General features: G+C 35.3%; 1 protein-coding gene across 2 annotated transcripts in view; it reads right to left on the bottom strand.

Annotated features, from left to right (window-relative positions):
- Window positions 1–25,399, bottom strand: part of IMMP2L (inner mitochondrial membrane peptidase subunit 2) — an 877,737-nt gene that overhangs the window by 472,702 nt on the left and 379,636 nt on the right. The window contains exon 5 of one of the 2 annotated variants that reach the window (XM_032401755.1): window positions 24,069–24,437. The exons of the other annotated variant lie outside the window; for it this stretch is intronic. Coding sequence (XP_032257646.1) covers window positions 24,434–24,437 — 4 coding nt within the window. The 3' untranslated portion in view covers window positions 24,069–24,433. Of the gene's footprint in view, window positions 1–24,068; window positions 24,438–25,399 lie in introns of those variants that run through there. 2 annotated transcript variants of the gene reach the window in all.

The following is a 25,399-nucleotide window of genomic DNA, read 5'->3' as shown; positions in this document are numbered from 1 at the left end:
ATTATCTTTTTCACTAACTTTAACAAACTAAAAATTAACTCAATCTGTTAATTAATTATGCAGATTTAGGAATGCATTTATTATCATTTTCTAGGACTTTACTGTGGACATTATGGATTTGGAATTAAATCCAAATTCCATAGCCATCTGTGTCAAAGAAGGCAAGACAATATGAGAATATTTAATTCACCATAAATTAAGAAGAACATAAAATAGGACAGAGCCCTCTAAACTTAATTATCAGTTATCCTTCATCTGTCTTTCTCATTCCAGCTCTACTAATTGTTATTTGAACAGCAAATAGCTTATTATTTGAAATAAGAAACTCATGTATTATCTCTAGTATCAGAAGCATGACAAAGCTGCCTGTACAATTACTATAAATGGAATCATTTTAGACACATGTTGAAGAAATCAGAAAAGGCACAGCAAGCTGAGTTCATTCTGATATTTTTCTTCCCTGAACAGGACAAGCAGATCACTACAGTGAATATCTTTTGTGAATTTACAGGCGTTTGGTTAGAAAATAATCCACATTAAACAGAGATTCTCAACATCTATTAACAGAGACTGAGAAACTGGGCCAGTATGCATGAGAGCATAAATCATAGAGGTCATGTGTGTTAATGAGAAAAAGAGCATTTATTAGCTTGCAATTTGAAATATAAAGCCCTTCTACCTCAATGGCTTAAAATGGAACAATATTCTGTACCTGAGGACAGGAGAAAGCAGTGCCCCCTATTAGATGAACAACTCTCCTGGCCCCAAAACCTTCATTGTTGCCATTGAAATTCATCATACTGATTTTATTTTTAGATTGTAACATCTTTGTTGTTACGAACAGAAAGCAGAACATAACCTGCCCTATACTACTGCCTACACTGCAGAGTTGTGTGGGGTTTTTTTGTTTTTTTAGGTTTAAGAGAAGTATATATTTCCAAAGTTTACAATTACTCAGCAGCTGAAGTACCATAATTCTTAACTTTGGTGTAAGCTCCAGTTATTTGATGTTTATGTTTGTTTTGAGGTCAAAAAAGACAGAACAATGTTTACGAATAAAAAAACCACACAAAGTCATAAAAAAATCCATCATCAGGAACAACTATTTTATTCTACAAATGAGAAATAAGCAAAAGCGCTGATGTTACAAAGAGGTGACACAGTCTATAATCATGATAATATATAACTGTCAGAAAGTAACTTACTGTTCTGATACATGTTTGACGAATCCCATCTCCCCAACCCCCTTCCCAAGCTAAATAAGTGGAGTAAATACCCATAACTACCGACCGTGCAGCACTGACTCTTTCAAAACGTCCAGAAATAGATTCACAACACCTTGGCTACCCTAAAAGTACTGATGAGATAGTCCCAGTAAATGGGCAATAATGGTTGGATCATATTTTTTTTTAAAGAAAAATAGAAATGTTCTATCCCGTCCACATTTTAAAAACTCACCTTAGATCATTTTACAAATATTTATTTTTTAGAAATTTATTTTCCTTTGCTTCCAAATCTCCTGTTCCACTGGTGTCAAATGAAAGCATTCTTTACAGACACTCCTTACTGAAGTCAAGAGAAGGAATAATAGCTTTAATGAAAATGGCTCTCACAATTCAAGGACATGAAAGTAAATTGAAACCACACCCAGTAACTGATCCTTTATCAGGGCCATTATGAGACTTGGGATATCTATGGAGCTATCTACTGGTGGAAAATGCATTCTCATTTTAAATGATAACAGTAGTAATCATTTTGTGCCTTAGAGAGAAACCAACTCAGATACTATATATTCTAAGTGCCTAACTCTTATGCACAAACTAGTGATACAACTTAAGCTCTAAAATAGTTTTATTTTATTCTTTCTTTACCCTGCTCCATTTTGGAAAACGTTTTTTTAAAAATTATTATTTCAGTATTAGTGTCATAGTTATACATTGCAACCATGTCAAATGACAAGATTTACTTGCTGGACTAACGAAATCTCTGTATTGTTATAAGGCAATTTTACTTGCGAGGCAAACCCACCCTGTTATGACAAAATCTACATTTACTAGACAAAAGCAGAGCCCAAACTATGAGCACAAATAACACTTCTTTATGCATTCCCATGTGCTAGATTCTCCTGAATAACTATTCCTTTTCCTACAATTCTAAGTCAAACACAATGCAGCCTCATTCAATTTAAATTCCAAGCTAGCAAATATTTATTTAGTGCCTATTTGCCAGTCACGACAGTAAGTAGTGGGAATATAGCAGTGAGCAAGACAGATCACCATCTCTGCCCTCGTGGATCTTAGAGTTGAGAAACCATACAAGCCGGAAGTGGATATATTTAGAGTGTTTGCTAAGGGAAAAATCATACCTTCCACAGAGAAGCTGATGATAATGCTGACTGGCAGACTAGCTCAAATACAACTTGTATAACCCGAGAATCACCCCTTCCCTTGTCCTCGCATAGTTTTCACTTCTTTTCCCCCTTTCTTACTATCCAAAATACTGCTACTTATTTGAAGGTTGCTGAGGTAAAATGCCTGAAGCCCACAGAGGATGGGAGTTCTGGAGGACTGGCTGCATAAAGAAACAGCAGATAAGAAAGAAACAATTGACCTGGGTGACTTTGAGAGAAGTGCTTTCCAAAGGCGAGCTAGCCCCGTCAGGTTTTTTTGTGTGTGTGGTTGTTTTTGTTTTGTTTGTTTGTTTATTTTGAGGTGGGGGGGAATTTTTTTTCATTTTTTTAATTTAAATTCAATTAGCCAATTCATTATTTTCAGATGTAGTGTTCAATAATTTATCAGTTGCTTATAACACCCAGTGCTCATCACATCATGTGCCCTCCTTAATGCCCATCACCCAATTACCTCATCCCCCCACCCACCTCCCCTCCAGCAACCCTCAGGTTGTTTCCTATAGTTAAGAGTCTCTCATGGTTTGTCTCCCTCTCTAATGACTTCCCATTCAGTTTTCCCTCCCTTCCCTTATGGTCCTCTGCCTTGTTTCTTATATTCTACATATGAGAGAAGGATATGGTAATTGTCTTTCTCTGGTTAACTTACTTCACTCAGCATAATACCCTCCAGTTCCATCCATGTTGATGTAAATGGTAAGTACTCATCCTTTCTGACGGCTGAGTAATATTCCATAGTATTTATGGACCATTCATATGCTAATACTGAGCAACACAGTTCAATGAAAGACGTCTTGTAACAGAGAAAGAAATTAACCAAACAATCACTAAATATAAAAAAAAAAAAAAAACACATGGTGATAAGTGCTATGAAGGCTAAATGTGAGATCCTGTTTCAGGGGGGCTTGATCTGGACTGTGGGTTTGGGGAGGATTCTCCTGGAAAAGTACTGTTTAACTTGGAATATTAAAGATGAGTAGGTAGAATATTGCTAAATGAAGAGAAAGAAGAATCTTCCAGGCAGAAATGTGGATAGCATGTGTAAAGAGTTTAGAAAAAGCAAGGTGGGGCCAACAACTAAAAAGCAGGTGCGATGGTGCAGTGTGGCTGGAGGAGAGAGAACTAAAGAAAGTGCTGAGCACTTACACACTCAGGCAAGCATGTTAAGTAAGGCTTTGGGTCTAATCCAGTAAGAAGGTGCTTTACTAATAATGCACATCATGTGTCTGCAAGAAATACACGGAGTGCTTCTGAAGACAGAAACTAAGATGGCAGAAGGAGGAAGGAGGCTTACTGTTCAATGAACTGCCTGTTCTACCTTGTGAATTTTGTATCTTTGTGCTTTTTAAAATTATCTATTTAAAAGAAAATAATGTTAAATATGTTTCAATCACTGGCTCTACTAGGAAGAATTGATTGGAGGGACAGTGAATGCTAAGGGAATAAACCGGAGGCTGCTGCTGTGGTTTGGATAGGCCTAGGGAGCGATGGAGATAGTAAAAAATCAGAATGATGACAGTTTTAGAAGATAAAATCAACAGTTCTTGGTAATGGATCACATAATGGAGGTCAGAAAGAGAATCTGTCAAAAATGAATCCCAGATCTCTGACTCATACCTGTATGGATGGTGGTATCATTCACTACAAGAAAACACTAAAAGACAATCAAGTATGGTGCTGAACATCTGTTTTCACAAATGTGCATTTGAGGTGTCTTTAAATGCATCCAAATGGAGATGTCAAGTATAGATAGTGGGAGCTCAAAGGAGAGAGCCGGGTTCAAGCCATATCTTTGAGAGCTATTAACATATAAGTTGTAATTAAATCATGGGTATAAATGATACCACCTAGAGTGATCCCCTGTTGCAATTTGTTTAATGTATTAGCATTAAATTGGGAATATCTTTTTCTTCTTTCAAATAATTAAATTTTAATAATATATACTGATCTTGGTGAAGTCTCATTAAAAGTGAAGGGAAGAAAAAAACAGATCTAGGATGTCTTTTGAGCAACGGAAAATGGCACACTGAGTTGAGCCAGCATGGGACTGACATTTTGGATGGCTGACTCTAATTACAAACAAGTCACAAATGGCAAATATCCATTGTAAGTGGTAACAATAAAGAAATCTCCCAGGATGGATCACCAAAACCAGGAATTACCAAATAAGATGATGTTACAGGAATGGTATGTCTCCTAAATGAGTCATTAGATGAACTTTTTTACTCACTCTCAGGGTGTCACCTGCGCATCAGGGTGATTGCAGAGGCTGATAATCACAGACATTAAAACCCAATTAAGGGATTATTAGAGCCCTGAGCCACTTCTTGTTAAGGAGCATAATTCTGTGAAGCAAAATCTGGGGGAGTGGGAGAAACAATGTGTAAAACGGGCAATTAAAAATAAATTAATAAATAAAAACATTCTCCCAAAGGATGGCTTTGGAAAGTGCTATTAAAGGGTACGCTAATGGGTAGCTGCTCTCTGGACAGGCCAGCTCTATTCTTCATTTGAAGTCAACTCAGTTGTAGTTACTGGAAAGTATGGAAGCCAGACCACGGACATCCTGACTTGCTAAGATAGACTAAAGGAATATGAACCCAAAATACTTTTTTTCTACAGAATTAAAAAAAAAAAATCAAAGGAATAGAAAAACTGAATGGAGAGAGGGTGCAATATGATATATCCACAGATGAGTATTGTAGCTAAAAATATCTTTCAGGTAACTAAAAACATTAACTAAAAACATAAAAACTTGTAATTCAAAATTAGGGGATCTGTACTATTCTTGTTACTAGTTACTGTAACATGCCATTTTATGAAAACTAAGAAAGCATGAGAACTGGACTTACCATGTCAACATGTGTAGGGAAAATCAGAAACCATGTTGGCAATACCTAGGAATCCATATCAAAAGGGATTCTCCCCTCTGGGTCACCTCAGCACATGCTTCCCTGGGCCGTTCTTGTTTCCTCTCTTTTCTACTGTGTAGGTTCAGAGAGACCTCAGTCACCTCAGTCTTAGTCCTGCTCTTAGACCTGGAATCACTTCAGAGGCCTTAGCCCTCCCTAGGCCAACTGTTTCAGTTTCAGTAGATAAGAGAAACATGCCTGGAATGGTGAAGTAAGGAACTCCATAAAAGCAACCAAAACACAAACAATTGTCAGTATGAACTCTTTCAGAATTCTAGAAATTAACCAAAGACTTGGCAACAATCTGAGAAGCATTTATTGAACAATAATGGGTGGATCTTCCTAAGATCAGAGAGTTTCATGGTATTTTAATTGCCACTCCAGAAAACAAGCTGGCATTTCCTGAAAAGGTTAAACACAGAGTTATCATATGATCCGGTAATCCCCTGAGACCTGGAAACAGAATGTCCCCACGAAAACCTCTACACCAGTGTGCCCAGCACCATTATTCATAATGGGGAAAAAGTAGAAATTATCCAGGTCTCTATCAAGTAAGGAAAAGACAAAATTTAGTGGGTCTATGCAATGTAATTCTATCTGGCAATAAAAAGGAATGAAGTTCTGACACACGCTACGACATCAGGAACCTTAAAAAGACACCAAGTGGAAGAAGCCGTCACCGCAGACTACATACTGTGTGATTCCACTCGTATGAAGTGGTCAGAACGGGGCAATCCTTCATATAAACCCAGAAGACGCAAATTAGTGCTTGCCAAGGCAGCGGGGAGAACAGAACAGGGAACAAATGCTAAAGAGAATGGGTGTCCCTTTGGGGTGATTAAAATGCTCTGAAATTACACAGTGGTGGTAACTACCCAAATGTGTGAGTATACAAAAACGGAATTATTATACTTTAAAAAGTGTGTAATGTATAGTATATGAATTATATCTCGATAAAGTTATTTTTAAAACATTTCAGTAGGTGACAGTTATCTGGAGCAAAAATATCATATAAAGACGTATTAACATTAAAAAAACTTAATTTCTGTAGTTTGAGCTTAACAAAGGCCACATGACAGATTTGTTTACTTCCATCTTTATTCATTCTAGAAATTACTTCCGGGTATAAGATCTCACAAATGCAAATCATAGAGGGGTGCATGTGTGTAGAATAGTATTATTACCAAGTGCTTATATTAGTTTATTTATTATCAAATGCTTATTCTTAGTTATCAAACACATACAGTTGTTCTAAGTATTTTGTGTGGAATAACTCACTGAATTCTCAAAGCTACTTTAGGAGGTTGGCATTATCATTAACTGCAAAGAAAAACTAAACAGATTAATGAGGCCAAGGTCACAGATATAAGTGATGGAGGTGAAATTCGAACCTTGGCTGACCGGGTCCAGAGCCTGTGTTTTTAACCACATGCCATGCTGCTTCTGTAATAAAAACCTTTGAATAGCACATTAAAAGCAACACAATAAGCAGTTATGTTGAAGATAGCACAAACATATACCACAGGGAGAATGGGAAAAACAACAACAACAACAACAACAAAAACAATTTCTTCATGTTTTGTAAATAGGTTCTTAGAGCTTGGAATATAATTTCCAGTTAGAATATCGTGTTGGAACTCAGCTTAGAAAAGAAGATGATGCACTCGGAAACACTACTGAATCACTCAGCATGGCTCGCTCTAGCACGGAAAACACTGGTGTTGAAGATGCACATAGAAAAGTGAAACGTTCTTTATAAAGTATAACAAGATAAAAAACATTTAAATTAATAAATTATATATATGTGATTTTAAATAATGACTGTAACAAAACTAATAAAGTGTTAAATAGGAGCACCTGGGTGGCTCAGCTGCCTAAGCGTCCGACTCTTGATTTCGGCTCAAGTCACAGTCTCAGGATTGTAGGATCGATCAAGCCCCGCATCAGGCTCTGTGCTGGGCATGGAGTCTGCTTGAGATTCTCCCTCTGCACTCCCTCTTCTCTGCCTCTCTTATAATAAATAAAGTATTACATAGATATTTGAGTCCTCTGCAATCATGTGTATGAAAAAAGAGGGGATCACTTTATGCTCAAGATTACTTTTCTTTGGGGGACCAGGTGGCACCAACAACTAGTCCACTTTTCTATTGAAACCATCCAAACAACTAGTGATTCTCGTAGTCCATGAGGTAATACTTTGTCAGTTTGCCGATAAATTTAGATGTAAGAAAGCCAAACCTCAGCAGAATTTTATTTTACTTTTCATTTTTATTTTTATTTTTATTTTCAAGACTACTTTGTTTTATTTGACTTTGTCACACCTGCCCTTACCATGTGGGAACTTTCAAGGAAACTTAAAATGTCACCCATGACATGAAAAGCAAACAGAATACAATGACCTCTTTCCAGGGTTAAATACCGCATTAAAGTTTGATGAAGGCATTGATAGTAAGTCACCACAGATACGTAGATTTTGAATTTTCAAATATGGCCTCTCATCATCTCTTCAAACAATTCCTTAATCTCCCAATCATCTCCAAGATATACGGGTGTCCTCTCATCCCTAGGCAGTGGGTCTAGGGGCCCTCGTTCCGAGACACGGACAAACCCCCCTCCACGGCTGTCCCCTTTCCACAACAGTCAAATGAACTTCCTGGCATTAAAGAGTACATTATCTGCTGTTACCTTTAAGATCATGTAACAAACCACTCATCTCGACAGTACAAACTTGGACCACACTTCCAACTGAGTCCTTGGGACTGAGTTTGACAGACCTTTGCTTTAACTGGCTCTGCCACTGAGCTGGCTTTTCATTTCAAACACGAAACAAAGCCAACTAAGGAGAGGCAAGGTTTGGATATTTTCTGCACTTTGTTTGTCCTCTAAGCACTCAAGATATTCACTGCTATGTAATTTTGCACCCTTGAAGTAAAAACACTACCTATATAAATATGTATGTGTGTCTACAGACATACGTATGTATATATTCATTTTATGGCAGGAACATAAGCCTTACTGCTATCCTTTCTCAGAGAAATGATCAGATTTGTTTAAATCCCTGTACTGTTCTTGCTTGAGCTCAGTTTTCTCCCTGGTCTCCTAACAGATTACTTGGGGTCACCTGCTCTTCTGCATGGCTTCCACATGACCAACTGTGCCACTTCATTAGCCACAGTTCATTCCGGATATCTGGCAAGGTTATAAGCAATGATGGCCTTTCCTGCATAGGAAAAGCTGTTTCCTACTAGAGAGCTTCTCTGTCTGCCTGTGGTAGGGTCAGGATGTTATAGAGAAAATTGTCCCAGGGAGTCCTGAGCAAGCTGGCCAGTGTTGCTCCTGTATCATGGGAAGCTATTATAAGTATTATAAGCACTTGAAAAGAGAAATGGAATTTTATTGATCTCTGTAATGCCAAGGCCACCTGTCAGTGTACCTCGGCATACAGAAGATTCAACCAGCATTTGTTAGCTTTAAATAATTGAGAGAGGAACAGCCTCAGTTCTACTGATACCCATCGGGGATAATCCACTTGATTTTTCATTCTTTTTTCCAAATCTTTAAAATACCTAGAAAGATCTAACTAGTGGCTTACATAAAATACATGGCATGGAGAAATAGGTTCAATGACCATATAGGGATTTAATCAGCAAATCCAACATGTGAGAAACCTTCTACAAGGCAACTAACTTGGTTTCTTCAAAAAGTAAATTGTAGTGAGAGAAAAAAAAAAAAAAAGACTAAGTTATGGATTTTAAAATATACTTAAAGGACAAATCAAAATGCAAAATATGGATCTTGTTTAGGATCCTGACTGGAACAAAGCAACTGTAAAAAACAAAACAATCATTTATTAGGTAATCATGGAAATTTGAACACTGAATATTTGATATTAAGGAATGATCATCAAAGTTTTAGGAGTGACAATGATATGATGGCTATGTTTTAGAGACCTTTTACAGATACAGATAGAAATACTTCCAGATGAAGTGATATCACATTTCTGGATTTGCTTTAAAAAAATCTTGGAGGAGAGGAATCAAGTGGAATGATTGAAGCTGGGGGTTAGGTACTCACGAGTACTTAAAATGACCACCATATTGGCTTTATTTACACTCCCTTGCCTCGTAGGTGTAACTTCATAGGCTCCTCCTCAGTTCAGCACATGTGTGGTGCTCATTCCTCCCACTGCATCCTACGCACACCTCTGTTACTGCATACATCCCATGTTAGCACTGTTTGTTTCTCACGCTGGCAATTTCTCCAGTAGAAAATATTTTAGGAAAGTAAATCTTAACTTCCTTGGCCTGGTATAGTAAAAAGTAATAGCTACGCATACAAAAAACCATTCCTTCATCACTGTCCCTAATGAACAGGATTACTTACTTAGTTTCAGCTCTGCCCATAAAACTTTCTACCAGAACAAAGCAGATGGTGGTAGGATGTTCTGTGTCCCTTTTCCACAACTCAACACTTCCTAATGGACAAAAAGGCCATTATTTCATCTTCTTCAAGGTTTACTACAAAAACCATCTATGTCTATTTTACTTTCTTCTTATCCCACCTCTTCATTTTCTCTTTTTAAATTACTGTCTATACTGGATTGTGAGCTAACACATTAGGAATAATTTATTATTAGTATCCTAGGGATTATTAGCACAGTGCAGGGTAAAAAAAAGAATTAAAAAAATAAACCAAAAAAACCACATTTTTTTTTTAATTTGGACAAATGGATATCAAATTCCAAAGTAATATTTTGTGTGTGTAGTGTTTCTGAATTAAATGTAAATGCAAAACCCTCCAGCTTTACTGTAAATCATTTTAAAGGCATTTAAGAAAATATATATTACAAGGAGAGGAAAATAATCACATCTCCTTAAGAGAGCATTTTCTATGTTTGGAAGTACTGCCTGAGGGCAAACAGCTAGTTATTCCACTTTTAAAAGAAAGCTCTCATCAAAGCAATATCTAAAAGTCATCACAACTTTGGAAATTTTAAAGCAGATGAATTTATAGGTACTCAAACTTCTCTTATTAAAATGTCAACACAAGGCATTATACCCACACTAAAGATGAATTCTTTGTTTTACAGATTATAACATGCTCTAAAAATAAACACTAGGCTACTATGTAGAATTAGTGCTGTATTTTGATATACGACATACTCAATAATGAATCTAACTTTCTGATGAGTAATCTTGACTTTGTAACCTTTCAAAATGCTAAAGGATGTCTTGATTCACAATGTAAAACTAAACCTCTCTTGCTAAGGATGAAAATTAGTTAGTTTATGCATAAATCCACTCTTGACTAAGAGAAATCAGTGAACTCTGGAGCCATGTTATTTCTTTACCTACATTGTTCTTGACTATAGAACATCTAAAACTGCAAATGAAAAATGATTAAACTTTTGGGACGCCTGGGTGGTTCAGTCGGTTAAGCGTCTGCCTTCGGCTCAGGTCATGATCCCAGGGTTCTGGGATCGAGTCCCACATCGGGCTCCTTGCTCAGCAAGGAGCCTGCTTCTCCCTCTGCCTGCCTCTGCCTCTCTCTCTCTCTCTCTGATAAATAAATAAAATCTTAAAAAAAAAAAGAAAGAAAGAAAAATGGTTAAACTTTTAACAAATATATATGAAGTCCAGAAAAAAATGTGTTCACCTTTTAATGAAACTATATATTTTCTTTTTTTTTTTTTTTTTAAAGATTTTATTTATTTATTTGAGACAGAGAGAATGAGAGAGAGAGAGCACACGAGAGGGGAGAGGGTCAGAGGGAGAAGCAGGCTCCCCGCTGAGCAGGGAGCCCGATGCGGGACCCGATCCAGGGACTCCAGGATCATGACCTGAGCCGAAGGCAGTCGCTTAACCAACTGAGCCACCCAGGCGCCCCGAAACTATATATTTTCTTTATGGTACTTACACAATAAGCACACAAATCTCCAAAAGTTACCAAGTCTAGGACACTATAAAAATCAATTTTTCACTGAATGACTGCTCATATCCATTCAGCATGAATTATTGCCTTATTAAGTACCAGGGAATTTTTCCCCCTAACTGCACACCCCATTGTACCAAATCTAGTTAGATGAAGCAGAAACAAATTCGTATTTCCTAACACTTACTCAAATTCTTTGGACTAGAAACTGCACTGCAGATGGACTTCACATTTCATCAAATTATTCTCCCAGTCAGATTCATACTAACAAGACTCTCATGTATCATTGCTTTTTGCTTTTCATGAAAAAGAAAAGGATCCCCACTAATTTCACAGTACAATAATTCATTCATTACTGAATCTTGTTTCTTAGTCTATGAAAATTAAAGATGCATATGCCCTGTTGTTCCACATTATTATATTCAATAGTTGGCTAAAAAAGGAAGTTAAAAATGAAATTAAAACTACTCTAAAATACTTTTAATGGAAATTTCTAACTACTGCCTTATCTTTTCTGATTTATCATGTACTGATTGGCTAGCTACTTATTTCTCACTTAGATTTTTAAAGTTCTTTCAGAAACATAAATAACGGTAGATAGATGGGCATTAGCATTATTATCGACCATGGATATATTGCTTAGGATTTGCCTAATAAGAATTATAAGCATCACATCAGCAAACAGAATTTTATTTTTAAAGAACAGTAAGAAAAATAACACCAAGAAAGCCCATACGTCAACATGAAAATAAAATCCCCTTTTATCACTAAAGTTGCTAAATCTGACTTTCAAATTAATTTCAGAAAAGAGAAAATGGTAATGATGGACCAAGACAAGCAACACTATCTACAGAAAGGAATTTTCATTGGAATACAGAGACTCGGTGTTCTGAATCTTAACTGCTATGAACTGGGGATAATCAATAAACTCCTGAGTAGCAGTTTCCGTTTACATTTCACAAAGGAGACTGTTGTAATATAAAAATCACTGTAAATTAGTTCTTATTAAAACTATGCTGGGGGAAGAGATATATTCGGAGATGTAGGTGTAATAAATCTGCCTTCTTCCCCAGGATTAGGATGAATACGGCCTTCCTGTTTGCCAGTTTAAGAAATACAAGAGTCAAAACTGTAATATTTCCCTATGCAGAAGCGCAGAGAACATGTCCTTTCTTTGGGGGTGGGAGGGGGGGGGTGACATATGTCCCTGGAATACCAGGGCGGTAGCAAAGCTGGAGCATAACATTCAACTCTGGTTGGCTCTGTCTGGGGGGAGAATATGACTGGCAGCTGTTTATCCACTAGGAAACCAAGGGGCTAAGAAATATCCTCTCTAAAAGAAACAGTATTTAGACCCTTTCTAAGTATGCACTATCCTTTTGTGAAATTCTGAAACTTTGGCTAACTAAATTGGGACTTCATAGTGAGTAAGCTATGGTCTCTTCTAACCAATCCCTAACCCACCCGAAATGCCAAAGCGTCAGTAAGAATTGTTTCACCAGAACGCCTTTCACTTACATTCGGTCTTTCTATATGTACATAATTGTCCATAGTTTTCCATCACAATGCATATTTTCAACTGAACTCAAATAATACATATTTACTTTTAAAAAACATTTCACTGTTGCAGAACGTAAATACTGAAAAATGTACACATTTTAAGCATAGCTTGGATGTCTTTTCCTGACATGAACACATTTGAATACATCATTGCAGCAAACCTCCCTCAGGCCCAATCCCAGTCATTATCCCTCTCCTACAGCAACAAAAATTTCCACTTCTAACACCCCAGATTAACCTTGCCTGTCTTTGAACTCATATAAACAGAAATACATGAGATGTACTCTATGTGCCTGATGTCTTTTGCTCCAGATCATACCTGTGAAATTTACACATGCTCTCTGTGTTGTAATATTTTATTTCTTTTCACTGATCTATAAAATTTAAATTTATAGCCCAACTTACTTATCAATCCTATTCCAGACAGATATTTCTTTGTTTTCAGTTTGGAGCTATTTAAAATAACGTTGTCATTTCCACACAAGAACATCCTCATAATTTAAAAAAAAAAAAAAATCAATCACCACTTTCTTTCTGGAAGTTATGTTGTTTCCAACTTCTTGCCATTTAGAAATAAATGCAATATAAACATTATTGTATAGTAATCTTTGACTATTTCCATAAAATAAATTTCTAAAAGTCAACATTAATCTTAATGATATTGCTAAACTCCTGTCTAGAAAAATGCATCAATGTAGTCTCCCCAGCTGGAGAACATTTCATGTTAAAAAGGGAAGCAGATTTGTAATCAACTGTTATGGTTTTAAGTTTTTAAGATAAAATCATAATATTAACTATCTTGCACATACAGGATATTCTAAACCCAAAAGTGTTTTCTTGTTCTTGAAAGAATTTGATCTCATGGGTCCCCAATATATTATGGAACAAAATATCAAACTCGTTTTACTCTACTAATTCAGCACCATAGCACTAAAAATATAAAAAGACTCACATGCACAACTACTTTATTATTTTATAACTACTTACATAATAGCATAACATAAAAGGATGTAAAACCATTTACTTTTCATTATAAATAATGAAACAACTATTTTCTCCTCCTCATGCATCACCAAAGAGCATACACATGGTAAGACCTTTGTCCTCTGACAGATTTACCCTTCTAATATTCAAAATGATCCTGTAGTATGCTGTAATGCCAAATTTTGTATGCCAAATTCTGTATGCCAAAACTTTTTACTGATGAAAACTATGAAATTGCTCTCCTTAGAAATCATTACGAATGGTCAGAACACAATTTGCTTACGTGTGAATTCTCTGCTCTGGCTAGAGAAATGGCCTTTTGTTGAATGCTGTGATTCTGAACAATTACTCGGAAGCACCTGTATTACTGAAATCGGTCCAACGAATCTATCATTTTCTAGAACTATCTCCTGGTAAAATTTTCTTTAAATTTCTCTCTGCTGTGAATTATCTTAAGTATCCATTAATAAAAATTTGATATTGCCTGCATGACAGAACACAATTTGCAAAGAAGGGAAAAGGTAAAAGTTTATCAAGTGATAGAACTTTTATTTTCCATTTTGAAAACAGCATTATATTATATAATTGTAGGGTCCAATAAAGAAGAAAAACATAACCTAATAGTCAAGCACATCTTTTGGAGAATATGATTGGTTATTTAATACTTATATGAACTTATTCAGCTACATGGTAGCCCAAGCAGGGAAAAATCTAACCTCAATGATGACACCACTCCAAGACATTGCTGTCAGCACTGCTTGCCCGAATTCTTATTAGTGTTCTAGTATGTGAGTGCTCTCTGGACCCACATTCTATTTACAAAATGAACATTTTATTTTAGGAACAGAATTAGAAAACTATAAAATAAGATTATTGCATTTTTTTTCATGTCAAAGAAAACTGATTCCAGTATTTCCAACTCTTCAAAGTAGTCTAATGGATAGATAAATAAATGGATAGATAGATAGATAGATAGATAGATAGATAGATAGATAGATAGATAGATGATAGATAGATATAGGAAGATAGATGCATACACACACACACACACACACACACGGATAATCCCCAAACAGTGTTGAATATGAAATAAACCCAACACCAATGACAGTCAACACACAATTCATAGGGTGAGATTTTTTAATTGTGTAATATAATCCATTACAGCACTTACGGCTAAACACTTTTCACTTCATACAGAAAGTAGTGGTAATTAAGCTTCAAGGTAATTATGTGCTTTTACAATTGCTAAGTGTAATTTTAGAATGAAAAACTGTTATGAAATGCAAATTTAACTTCTATCCAAAATGCTAATTTTTCAAATCACACTGCTTTCAGTTATTTTAGAACATTGCCATATTCATCGATGCTATATAACACTCTGTGATATTGTTTCTAAACAGGTAAGAAGCTATACTGTGTACACATTTCCTCTAAGATCCACAATATGTATTCTATTGAATAATGTAGATAATAAATAGGATTGTTTACTCCAGTTTTTTCTTTTAATTATCAAACTGAAAAACAAAGAAGCTGTTCTATAAAGCAGAATCTAAGCCTCCATTTCAAACTATTCAGCCCAGGGATAACATAAAATGTAATTTGAAATTAGAGGTGGGTCTAACCTTTCTCCAATAGGTGCTTTGTGGATTCACCTAAATTTATACCATCAATGAAATAAGTGTGACCAAAATTAAATTGAGACTCTTATTTTCTCCTATAAGCATAAGCTTACTATCTAGATACTTATTTCACTGAGTGTCATAATGTACCTTCAGAAGTTCTAAACTTGGTCACTTAAAATTATAACTGTTTTGAAATTTAAAATGTTTTGGGACGCATTCTACTAACAAAGAGTATTTTCTTGTTCTGAATGTTGCTCATACTGTTTATAATTTAACACTTTATCTGGTTCATATGTTTTACTTGAGAAAACAATAGCCCTTCCTGTTATATTTTCTAACTTCTCCAAATTAAAAAAACACTCAGCTAGCAAAAATAAACTCACTAAACAAAAGGGAAGAGAAGAAAATTTTTTTTTTTTTTTTTGCCTTAGATAGGGAATCAACAGGCCTGGGTTTCGTTTCTCAGTTTCTCACCAATTTGCCATGAAAGCTTACATGAAGACCAGCACTGCCCAATAGATATATAAGGTAAGCCATACATGTAGTTTGAAGTTTTCTAATAGCCACATTAAAAAAGTAAAAATAGGGGCACCTGGGTGGCTCAGTTGGTTAAGCGACTGCCTTTGGCTCAGGTCATGATCCTGGAGTCCCAGGATCAAGTCCCGCATCGGGCTCCCTGCTCAGCAGGGAGTCTGCTTCTCCCTCTGACCCTTCCCCCTCTCATGTGCTCTCTCTCTCTCTCATTCTCTCTCTCAAATAAATAAAATCTTTAAAAAAGTAAAAATAAAAGGTGAAATTAAATTTGATGATATATACTTTTTAATCCAATGTAACCAAAATATTATAACTCCAACATGTGATCCATATAAAATTTATTAATGAGATGTTTTTTATTCTTTTGTTTCTACTGATTTTTCAAAATCCAACGTGTATGTTACACTTTAGAACACTCCTCCGTGCAGACTGGCTGTATTTCACATGCTCCATAGCTAGTAGGATCAGATTGCACAGTGCGGCTTTAGGTGTCTGGTTCCTCACTTACTGAATGATGTGACTTGTAAAGGATATTTTAGCACTCAGTTTGTAAAATTCTGTTTGAAGTTGACCAATGAGGATATGATGTGAGGTTTCCTCCTCATCTCATAAATATGTACAAACAGAATAAATTATTACTAAATATCTCAAAACAAATACAATGGCAAATTAACTGGAGGCAAATTTCACTTACATTCATAAAACTATATAGTAGTTATGTTTATATTATTATAAAGCTATTCAAAAAATTTTAAAAGTTAGAAACAAAATGCTCAGTATACTTGCCATATGTAAGAAAAATAATAAATCCCACTAGCAAATCTTTAATCAATGTTTTTGTTGGGATTTAGACATAACAGAGTAATCCACTGAAATCTCCATATTTTTCAGTTGGAGTTTACAAGAAGTTTCTGCTAATACTCAAATTTAAATCATACATGTTTTAAGGCTGTATGGTGAGCAAGTCACTTTGCTTATAAATAAGCCAAGTAAACTAGTGAACATCCATCTGTAATCCAACTGACTTTTTACTCATTATCACATATACCAAGAGAACTCTGCTAAAAGTTCAAAGACATTTAATATTTTATTAAGACAGAATAAAGGCTATAAATTCATGAGTTAAGTATAGCACTTAGGAAGTTAGAAAGTGAAAAATAAAATTAAAGTTAGTTGAAGAAAGGCCATACCAAAGAACAAAAAATAAATAGAAAATAAAGATTAAATAGGGAATCACTAAGATCAAAGTTAAATCTTTAAAAAACAAAATTAATTCAGATAAACTTCTGACGAGTTTGAAAAATTAAAGAGAGAGGCCAAATAAGTATTAAGAATGAAAAACAGAACATAATCTGAGACATAATAATTTAAAAACATTAAGATAATTCCATGAATAATTGTATTCCAGCAATTTGGGAAACTTTCATGAAATGGATATATCTTTATGAAAATATAATCAATCTCAAGAAAAAATTAAAATCTAAATATATCTACAGCTATTAAAGAAATGGAATTACTAGCTTAAAAAGATCTTTCCACAGCAAGTATACCAGAATCAGAGATTTCAGGTGCAAGTTTTATCAGACTTTCAATAAACAAAACATTTCAGTAATAAACTTTTCCAGAGAATGGAAAACAAGGGGGTGGGGGAGAAAGGATGGAGTGATTTATTTCCCGAATCTACAAAGCCAATATAATCTTAACAACAAACCAGAAAATGCCCAGATAGCAGAAAATAATATTCCCAACTCATTTGTGCGTGTAGATACAGGTATATTGCATAAAATATTAAAAAAAAAAAACAAATCCAGTGACACATAAAAAACACTTTTGTTTAACTAAGATCAACTTTTAGGAATGCAAAAGGGATTACCACTAAAAGATCTATAAATGTCATTCAGGACATTAACAGGTTAAAAGAGAAAATCATTATAATCTCAACAGATGCAGAAAAAGCATTTCATAAAATCCAACACCCAGTCACAGTAAAAACTGCTAGAAAACCAGAAAAAGAAAAAGGCATTTATCAAAAAACCTTCAGGAGTAATTGCTAATGCTGAATCATTAGATATCCTATCATGGCATATTCAAATTTTACCAACCCTTCAGCACACATTCTTTAAGAATTCAAGAATCTGAGTAATTAGTATTCTAAGTGGACAGTATGGATAACATTAATAAATACCAATTCGGTTAAAATACTAATAGATTTAAGGATACTCATTAGCTACAAAGTTTGTAGTTTTTTAAAAATTCTATCCAATAAAATATTGTCTTTTGGTAGCCAAGAAGCAATTCATGCATTTTAGTACTAAATAGTTCCATTGACAGGTCTATACAGAAGACAATTTGACAAAATAAAATGTTTCTACTTCACGTAAAGGACCTAACTTTTTAAAAAAGTTTTATATTAGTATTTGCCTCAAGTAGAATTCTGAGGCTATAGCTCCATCATATATGAGTCTGCAGCCAATAACTGTTATGTATCTAACTGTAGCCCAAAGGATGGTCTACTGCTCTGAATCAGCATCTTAAAACTTCTTATCAAAATCATATAATCAATTATTGTAAACCAAAAGTAAGATCAGACCAGTATTTCTACACTTATCAGTAAACAAATTGTTTCTTACTAGCTTTTTGTTATATGTCTTCTACATCTCCCTTAATGCACATATGCACATGGTTCCAAGGGGTTTTACAAGTGACCAATACCTGAAGAGATAAAATTTGAAGAGACTTAATAAACTTTGATTTGATCAGATTTGTATTGGAATTTGTCCCTAAAATCATCTCAAGAAGCAATGACCTCAAGTAACTACATACTCTTTGTAGAGTCACATGGGATAAAAAAGTTTTGCATGATTAAAAAGGAAAAATGTGGCATCTGAACTATAGGAAACAAACTGAGGATTGCCAGAGGGGAGGTGGATGAGATGGGGTAACTGGGTGATGGGCATTAAGGAGGGCACTTCAAGTATGAGCACTTGCTGTTGTATGCAATTGATGAATCACTAAATTCTACCTCTGAAACTAGTAATACAGTATATGTTAATTAAATTGAATTTAAATAATTTTTTGAAATGTGAGTACAATCACATATACTAAACTTTGTAAAAACACATTTAGAATCACCCAATGCCATTCTCAGCTAAGGGTGGTCACAATCTCCATGGGGATGCACCTATTATCTGTTTATAAATTGATTTTTTCTTTACAGTAGTCATGTTTGTGAAATAAAGAAGATTCTACATCTTGAGTTCTCTTTCTTACACTTTGTGAGTAGTCTCCAAGCCCCAGTCTAGACATATTCTTGACAAAGATCCTTCACTTGACCAAACTCTAATCAGGTTTCTCCAAGCCTTCTTCTCAACTAGGCCTCAACTGTAGGCTATAAAAACTGTATACTTTGAGCACAAATGATTTTGTCTACCCCATGCCTCTTCCACACACACACTAAAAGACTTGAACTAACACTAGTATCATTTCTAACACTCACACCCCTGGGAAGACCCCAGCCCCCATTAAGGTGCCAATCTGCAAAAGCTCAACACTGACAAAATAATATACTATTTTTATTTTATTATTATTATTATTATTATTATTATAGATGGTGGCTTTATCTATTTATTTTTTGTTTTTTTAAAGTAGGTTCTAGGGCACATGGGTTGCTCAGTCCATTAGCGTCCGACTCTTGATTTCGGCTTGATTTCAGCATTGTGAGATCAAGCCCACATCAGGCTCCACGCTGGCATGAAGCCTGCTTGAGATTCTCTCTCTCCCACTCCCTCTCCTCCTCTCCCCACTGCACAGGCTCTCTCTCTCTCTCAAATAAATAAACAAATCTTAAAAAAAAAAAATAGTAGGTTCTATGACCAACATGGAACTTGAACTCATGACCTCAAGACCAAGAGTCCCATGCTCCACTCACTGAGCCAGCCAGGAACCCCATAATTTATTATTTTTAAATTAAAAAATAACTATTTGTAAAAAAAAAAAAAAAAAAAAAGGTTTTCTTCTTTGTAAATTCATTTGGGTATATTTAAAGAGTGTTGGATGTTTAAACCTTTCTGGTGCAACCTGGTAACTATTTTTCTACTGGATATGTTTTCTGTAAAAAACAGATTTAATTTTGAGTAGTAAAATTATTTATAAATACACATTCACAAAAAACTATTTGCACATGATCTAATTATTCATGATTGGTTTTCACTTGTGAACTTTCTTAAGTTTTTTTCTTTTATTCTGAACCTTTCCTTTATTTGAGCATTCTATACTTATTTAGCTAGAAAAGCAAATTCCCTGTGGTCCCATTAAGTATGTTGCTAAGCAAACCACCTAGCAGCATCTATAAACAGGAGGTTTGGATGTGAGCCAGTCTTACAGGTTGAGAGTAGGTCAGTGCATTTTAAACCAGCACATCATTAAAGAAGAAAGGAGACTTGCTGCTTAGCCAGCTTACATTTCTTTCTGGGCAAATGTATACACTTATTGACCTAGGCTAAATTTATTTTGCTTTTTTTACCCCTGCATATTCCGTACTGCTATATAGATTTGACTCAGCAAGGACATCCTTAATTTGAAAAACAGATCTAATCTTAAAGATCTACTTGTATACCTTTCAAGCAAAGTTGTAAATGATAGTCTAGCCTTTCCTTGCATTCAGTCATGAGGAAATAGTCTACTCTACAACTGACATGAAGACTAAAGTTGCTATAGCTTCTTAACTGGATATTATATTTTGTGTTATTGAATTAAATCTGTGCTAGTCTACTAAGGCTACCGTAACAAAGCATTGGGTGGCAAATTAAATAGAAATTTCCCATCTCATAGTCTGGAGACTAGAAGTCCAAAATCAGGGTGTGTTCAGGTTTGCTTTCTTCTGAGGGCTGTGAGCAAGAATTTGTTCCATGCTTCTTTCCTAGCTTCCAGGGGTTTGCCAGCAATGGCAATCTTTGGCTTTCCTTAGTTTATAGCAGCATAATTCCAATCTTCAGATGGCATGTTCCCTGTGTCTCTGAGTCCAAACTTCTGCTTTGTATAGGGACGGTCATATTGGATTTTGGCCCACCCTAATGACCTCATCTTAACTTGGTCATCTATAGAGACTACTTTCCCAAATAAGGTCATAGTCACAGGTAGTGAGGATTAGGACTTCAACATCTTTTGTGGGGACACAATTCAACCCATAACAAAATTAATTCATGAAGAAGTATCAAAGGCTACCCTGGTACACTAGTATTTCCATATTCCTATGAGATCCTGTCGTTTTACTCTTTTGCTATGTCTTTATTTATTGGTGTTATTGATTTAACTTTCTGTATTAGATTTTAAAAGCACCTTAATTAATTCAGGTACAGAAAAAAGATGTATATAGATTTTTTAAAGTATCTGTAATAATGCATATATACTCCTGATGAAATATATTCATACCTGACTTTTTCTTTATATATGCCTGCATTCAAGATTTGTTTTAAAAAGCAACCTAGAGTTTCACAAGCAAAAATGCTGAAACAATTATATTTTGACATGTATTATGGATTAGCACTCAGAAGAAAAAAAAACAAAAACTAATTCTGAGAATCCTTTCCTAAAAAAGAAAGAAAGTTCTCTTTCTTGGTTAATTTGTTAGTTTCTCTTCCACCAGGAGACCCAACTACTAAGCTGAGAAATCAAGGCAACTTCCAAACCAGGGAATTTGGATGTGCAGACAACAGGCGGATTGGCAAGGATATAAAGGCCAATTTAAGAAGAGAGACATTTGCTTCTTCAGTTACTCCAGATGATCATGGCAGGAACATAAAGGCCAGAAACGTAGTTGTTTGGAAGAAGAGACCACAATACAAAACTTGAGGCAAATACCTTTAAGAACTAAAGCTTGGGACAGTTATTTCCAGAAGAAATTTAGGGCTTTCGAAGTAGACATGGAAAGGCAGAGAATGTGATCTAATAGGCAGAAGAGCTCTACCAATGACCACCCTACAAAGCCACCCATTTCCTGGCGCGTCTAAGTAACAAGGTCTGATGTTTCCTGTCATTACCTTCAGAGCTCCTGCTTCACCAGTGGGATCACTTTGCCTCCAATTGTGTTCTTGTACATGGAAAGATTCTTACAACGGAAACGTGGAAGCTTGAGATACACGATCACAGCATTTAAAAGACAGTGATTTTATCTTACAATCGGCTATTCTAAGTAGTTCCAGTTGCTCACAAAGCAAGAAAAAACTTCTGAGTGTGTGATTGTATTTCATTGGTCCATTTTTACCTCTAGTAATCCGTTTAAGAGTACAAATTTTTTCTAAGTGTAAAGCAATGAAATGCAATCAACTTCTGTCACAAGCACTTTGACCACCCTTTTCTGAAAAGAAAACTGTGCATGCAAGACACACACAAACACAGCCAGACAGTACATATGTATATTTAAAATTACCACATATTAAACTTTCCCCTACAGCATTTTCAACATTGTACCACCTTGAAATTATTAGAAACTTGTTGGGGTAGCATAAAACTAGTATTGGGAATCACTGATCTCAAGGGAAATGATTTTTAGGTCTTCTAATTTAACATATCACACAACAAAACTTTAAATGTTTGCTTTTAAAGCCCAGAAAGGCAAATAGAACTATTAAGGGACAACCTGTAGAGCATAAATCACGTAAGGCTTTCCTTCCTCCAATCCCAAGGCTTAAGATTTTTCTACCTCAAAAGAGAACATGGTCAATCCAACATTTATGAAAAACACATTACATGACATTTGATGTTTAAAAACTATAGTCATAATGTTTATAATAGAAGAATTTAAGGGTGGATGCCTAAAATCCTGAAGGAAACTTAATATCCTGATCAGGCCAGGATTTTCTTAAGGTATGTCTTAAAATGCTCGTTAGACAAGAAACAACAGGAACAATTTTCTTCTCAATTACAATCCTGCTGCTTCAAAAAACCAAAAAACAAAAACAAAAACAAAAATCAGGTAGCTTACACTAAAAGCAGGCAGAAATGTAACTAAAAAATATTAAATCAAGAAGTTAAAAGATAAGGCCAGGTAATAAAGTAAGGTTAAGTTTGGGAAAGGAACAAGGAATCAGTAATTTGAAGAAAAGAATGAGTGGAACATGGGTTTGGTGAAAAATGGGCACAGGCATTCGGTAATTTTTTCTCTGACTTAACAGAAAACAGTATTAATCTCAACCAAGAAAGTAATATAGGCCCTGAAGAATTTCCTCATTATTGTGAACATGAGTATTGCTGAGACTATATTGCGAAAATAAAGAAATCATATAGGTCACTTGTTAAATCTGTTTGCTCAACAGTACGAAATGTAAGAGACTTTTATAATACAAATATGCACCAGAGTGCTGGGTCCTAAGCAGAATTCAGTCAACTTCAAGTTCTTTGAAAAAAAAAAAAAAGAAACTCAGCAGCTTTATTTATTACTGATGTTGGATTCAATACTGAATTTAATCTACAAATTGAAACACTCGATGATGCAATTTCTTATCTCTGTCAACACTTCTTCAATCTGGAGTTATATATGCTATATAATAAAAACATTTTTAAAAGGCAACATACCCTCAAATTAATTAAAATCAACTTGAAATTAACAAAATGGCAGAAAATGCATGGTAAAGTGTTGGAAAAAGCACTGTGCTGACAATAGATTTAATACAGAACTACTACTGTTTTCTATATGGCAAAGAAGGAAGCATAACCTGCTGAGGGACTGTTATTGCACCATACGCTATAGACACATGAACAATACATGAAGTCAGTAAGAATTCCAGCAAAGAATAACAGAGTTTAGGTCATAAAAGCCCCAGGAGATTCTAATCTCCTAGAAATAGAGTTTTCTCTCAAAGCATTAACATCACTACCAAAGTGCTCTAGTCAGAGAAAGATTTTTAATAACTTGAATTTCCTTTTTCAGAATTTAATATAATTAGGCAATGGCATCTAAAAACTCAGTCTCTCTTTAGAGAAAATACAAGCCTATTTGTCAAATACTGCACTTCCCAGTAAATTGATTTTTTTTACCAAATGATTTTTGAAAGACATTTCTAAAACAACTTTCTACATGAATAAAAACTTAAGAATTAACAACACACAAAATTATTAGCTGATGCAAAAAGGAAAAACAAAAAAAAGATTCAGTATCTAATTAAGAAGCATTAAGTTGGCATCAAGTAGGAGTATGCCCACTTAATTTTTATTTTATTATACTTGTGTTATACGTAATTCATAATTAAGGACTCATTGCACAGTTTATTGTGAAAATAATCCCTTCATTTTATAGACCAAGAGTCTTAATTACTCACATAAGAAATTAATTTGCCAAAGGCCACAGTGCTTACCACAAGGCTCTAAGTAGCTTGTCAACAATGACATTATATTAATCTCCAATGTGTGTTCTGTGTTCATAATAGTGCATGGCATCCAATAGAATCAATGCACAATTCAGCCAAAATGCCTCACTCTTCAAGTTACCTAATTATAGAAAGAATGGAAGGATTACCATTTTCACCCACCACAAGCAACATTCTAAACCTAAGGCAAACTGAAAAAAACTGCAAATGTGTATGATTACTTCTCTCTCCCACATGATCGGACAGTGCTGACTGCAAACGCTCCCAAGCATTAACTAGTATGCCCCATGGTATACTTTCCTCACTGGTAACATGAAGCATGTACCTCCTATATTTTCCAAGCAAAATAACATTTAACATAACCAATAATTCGATTAAATGACTAGAGAGTAGCATAGCGTAATGGTTAAGAGCTTGGACTCTAGAGAGTTTAACATGTGGCTTTGCTAGTACCTATGTGAAAAGTGATACAACTTCTCTTTGCCTTACTTTCCTCAACTGTACAATGATGGCAAACACATCACATAGTTATTACGGCTGCCATTTAGGTACGATGGATGTAAGTGGTTAATCAGGTCCTGCACATACATGCTATCAGGGGCACAATGGCAGGGCTACTGTTAACAATTTCTATAGAAGTGTTTAAGTAATCTCCTATAACAATTTACAAAGGACTGAGTACAAGTGCTTGCAAGGAAATAAACACTGCTGTGCGAAGAAGTTGAGATAACCTAAATCACTGAGTTACTTGTCCACACTATAGCCTCTCACAGCCATTCTGTCACAGATCGCTTGTGAGCTACTTCTCATATTTTTTCAAGGTATTGAGAACGTTAAGGCTGTGTCTTAACGTGCTGCCAAGAAAGTCTGTGCTTTTTATATATTACTTGAACAACTCATGACCACCACAATGGTTTGGGGACTTATGCACTCATTTCTTCCTCATGGTTGGTGAATAATAAACTATAACCTGTATGTGCCCTATCAGAAAGCAAGAGTGAGGGGCGCCTGGGTGGCTCAGTCGTTAAGCGTCTGCCTTCGGCTCAGGTCATGATCCCAGGGTCCTGGGATCGAGTCCCACAT

The sequence above is a fragment of the Phoca vitulina genome, unplaced genomic scaffold (assembly GCF_004348235.1).
Source record: "Phoca vitulina isolate PV1807 unplaced genomic scaffold, GSC_HSeal_1.0 scaffold4, whole genome shotgun sequence".
Classification (NCBI taxonomy): Eukaryota; Metazoa; Chordata; class Mammalia; order Carnivora; family Phocidae; genus Phoca; species Phoca vitulina.
The sequence above is the reverse complement of the archived record's forward strand: the minus strand, read 5'-3'. Positions and strand labels throughout refer to the sequence as shown.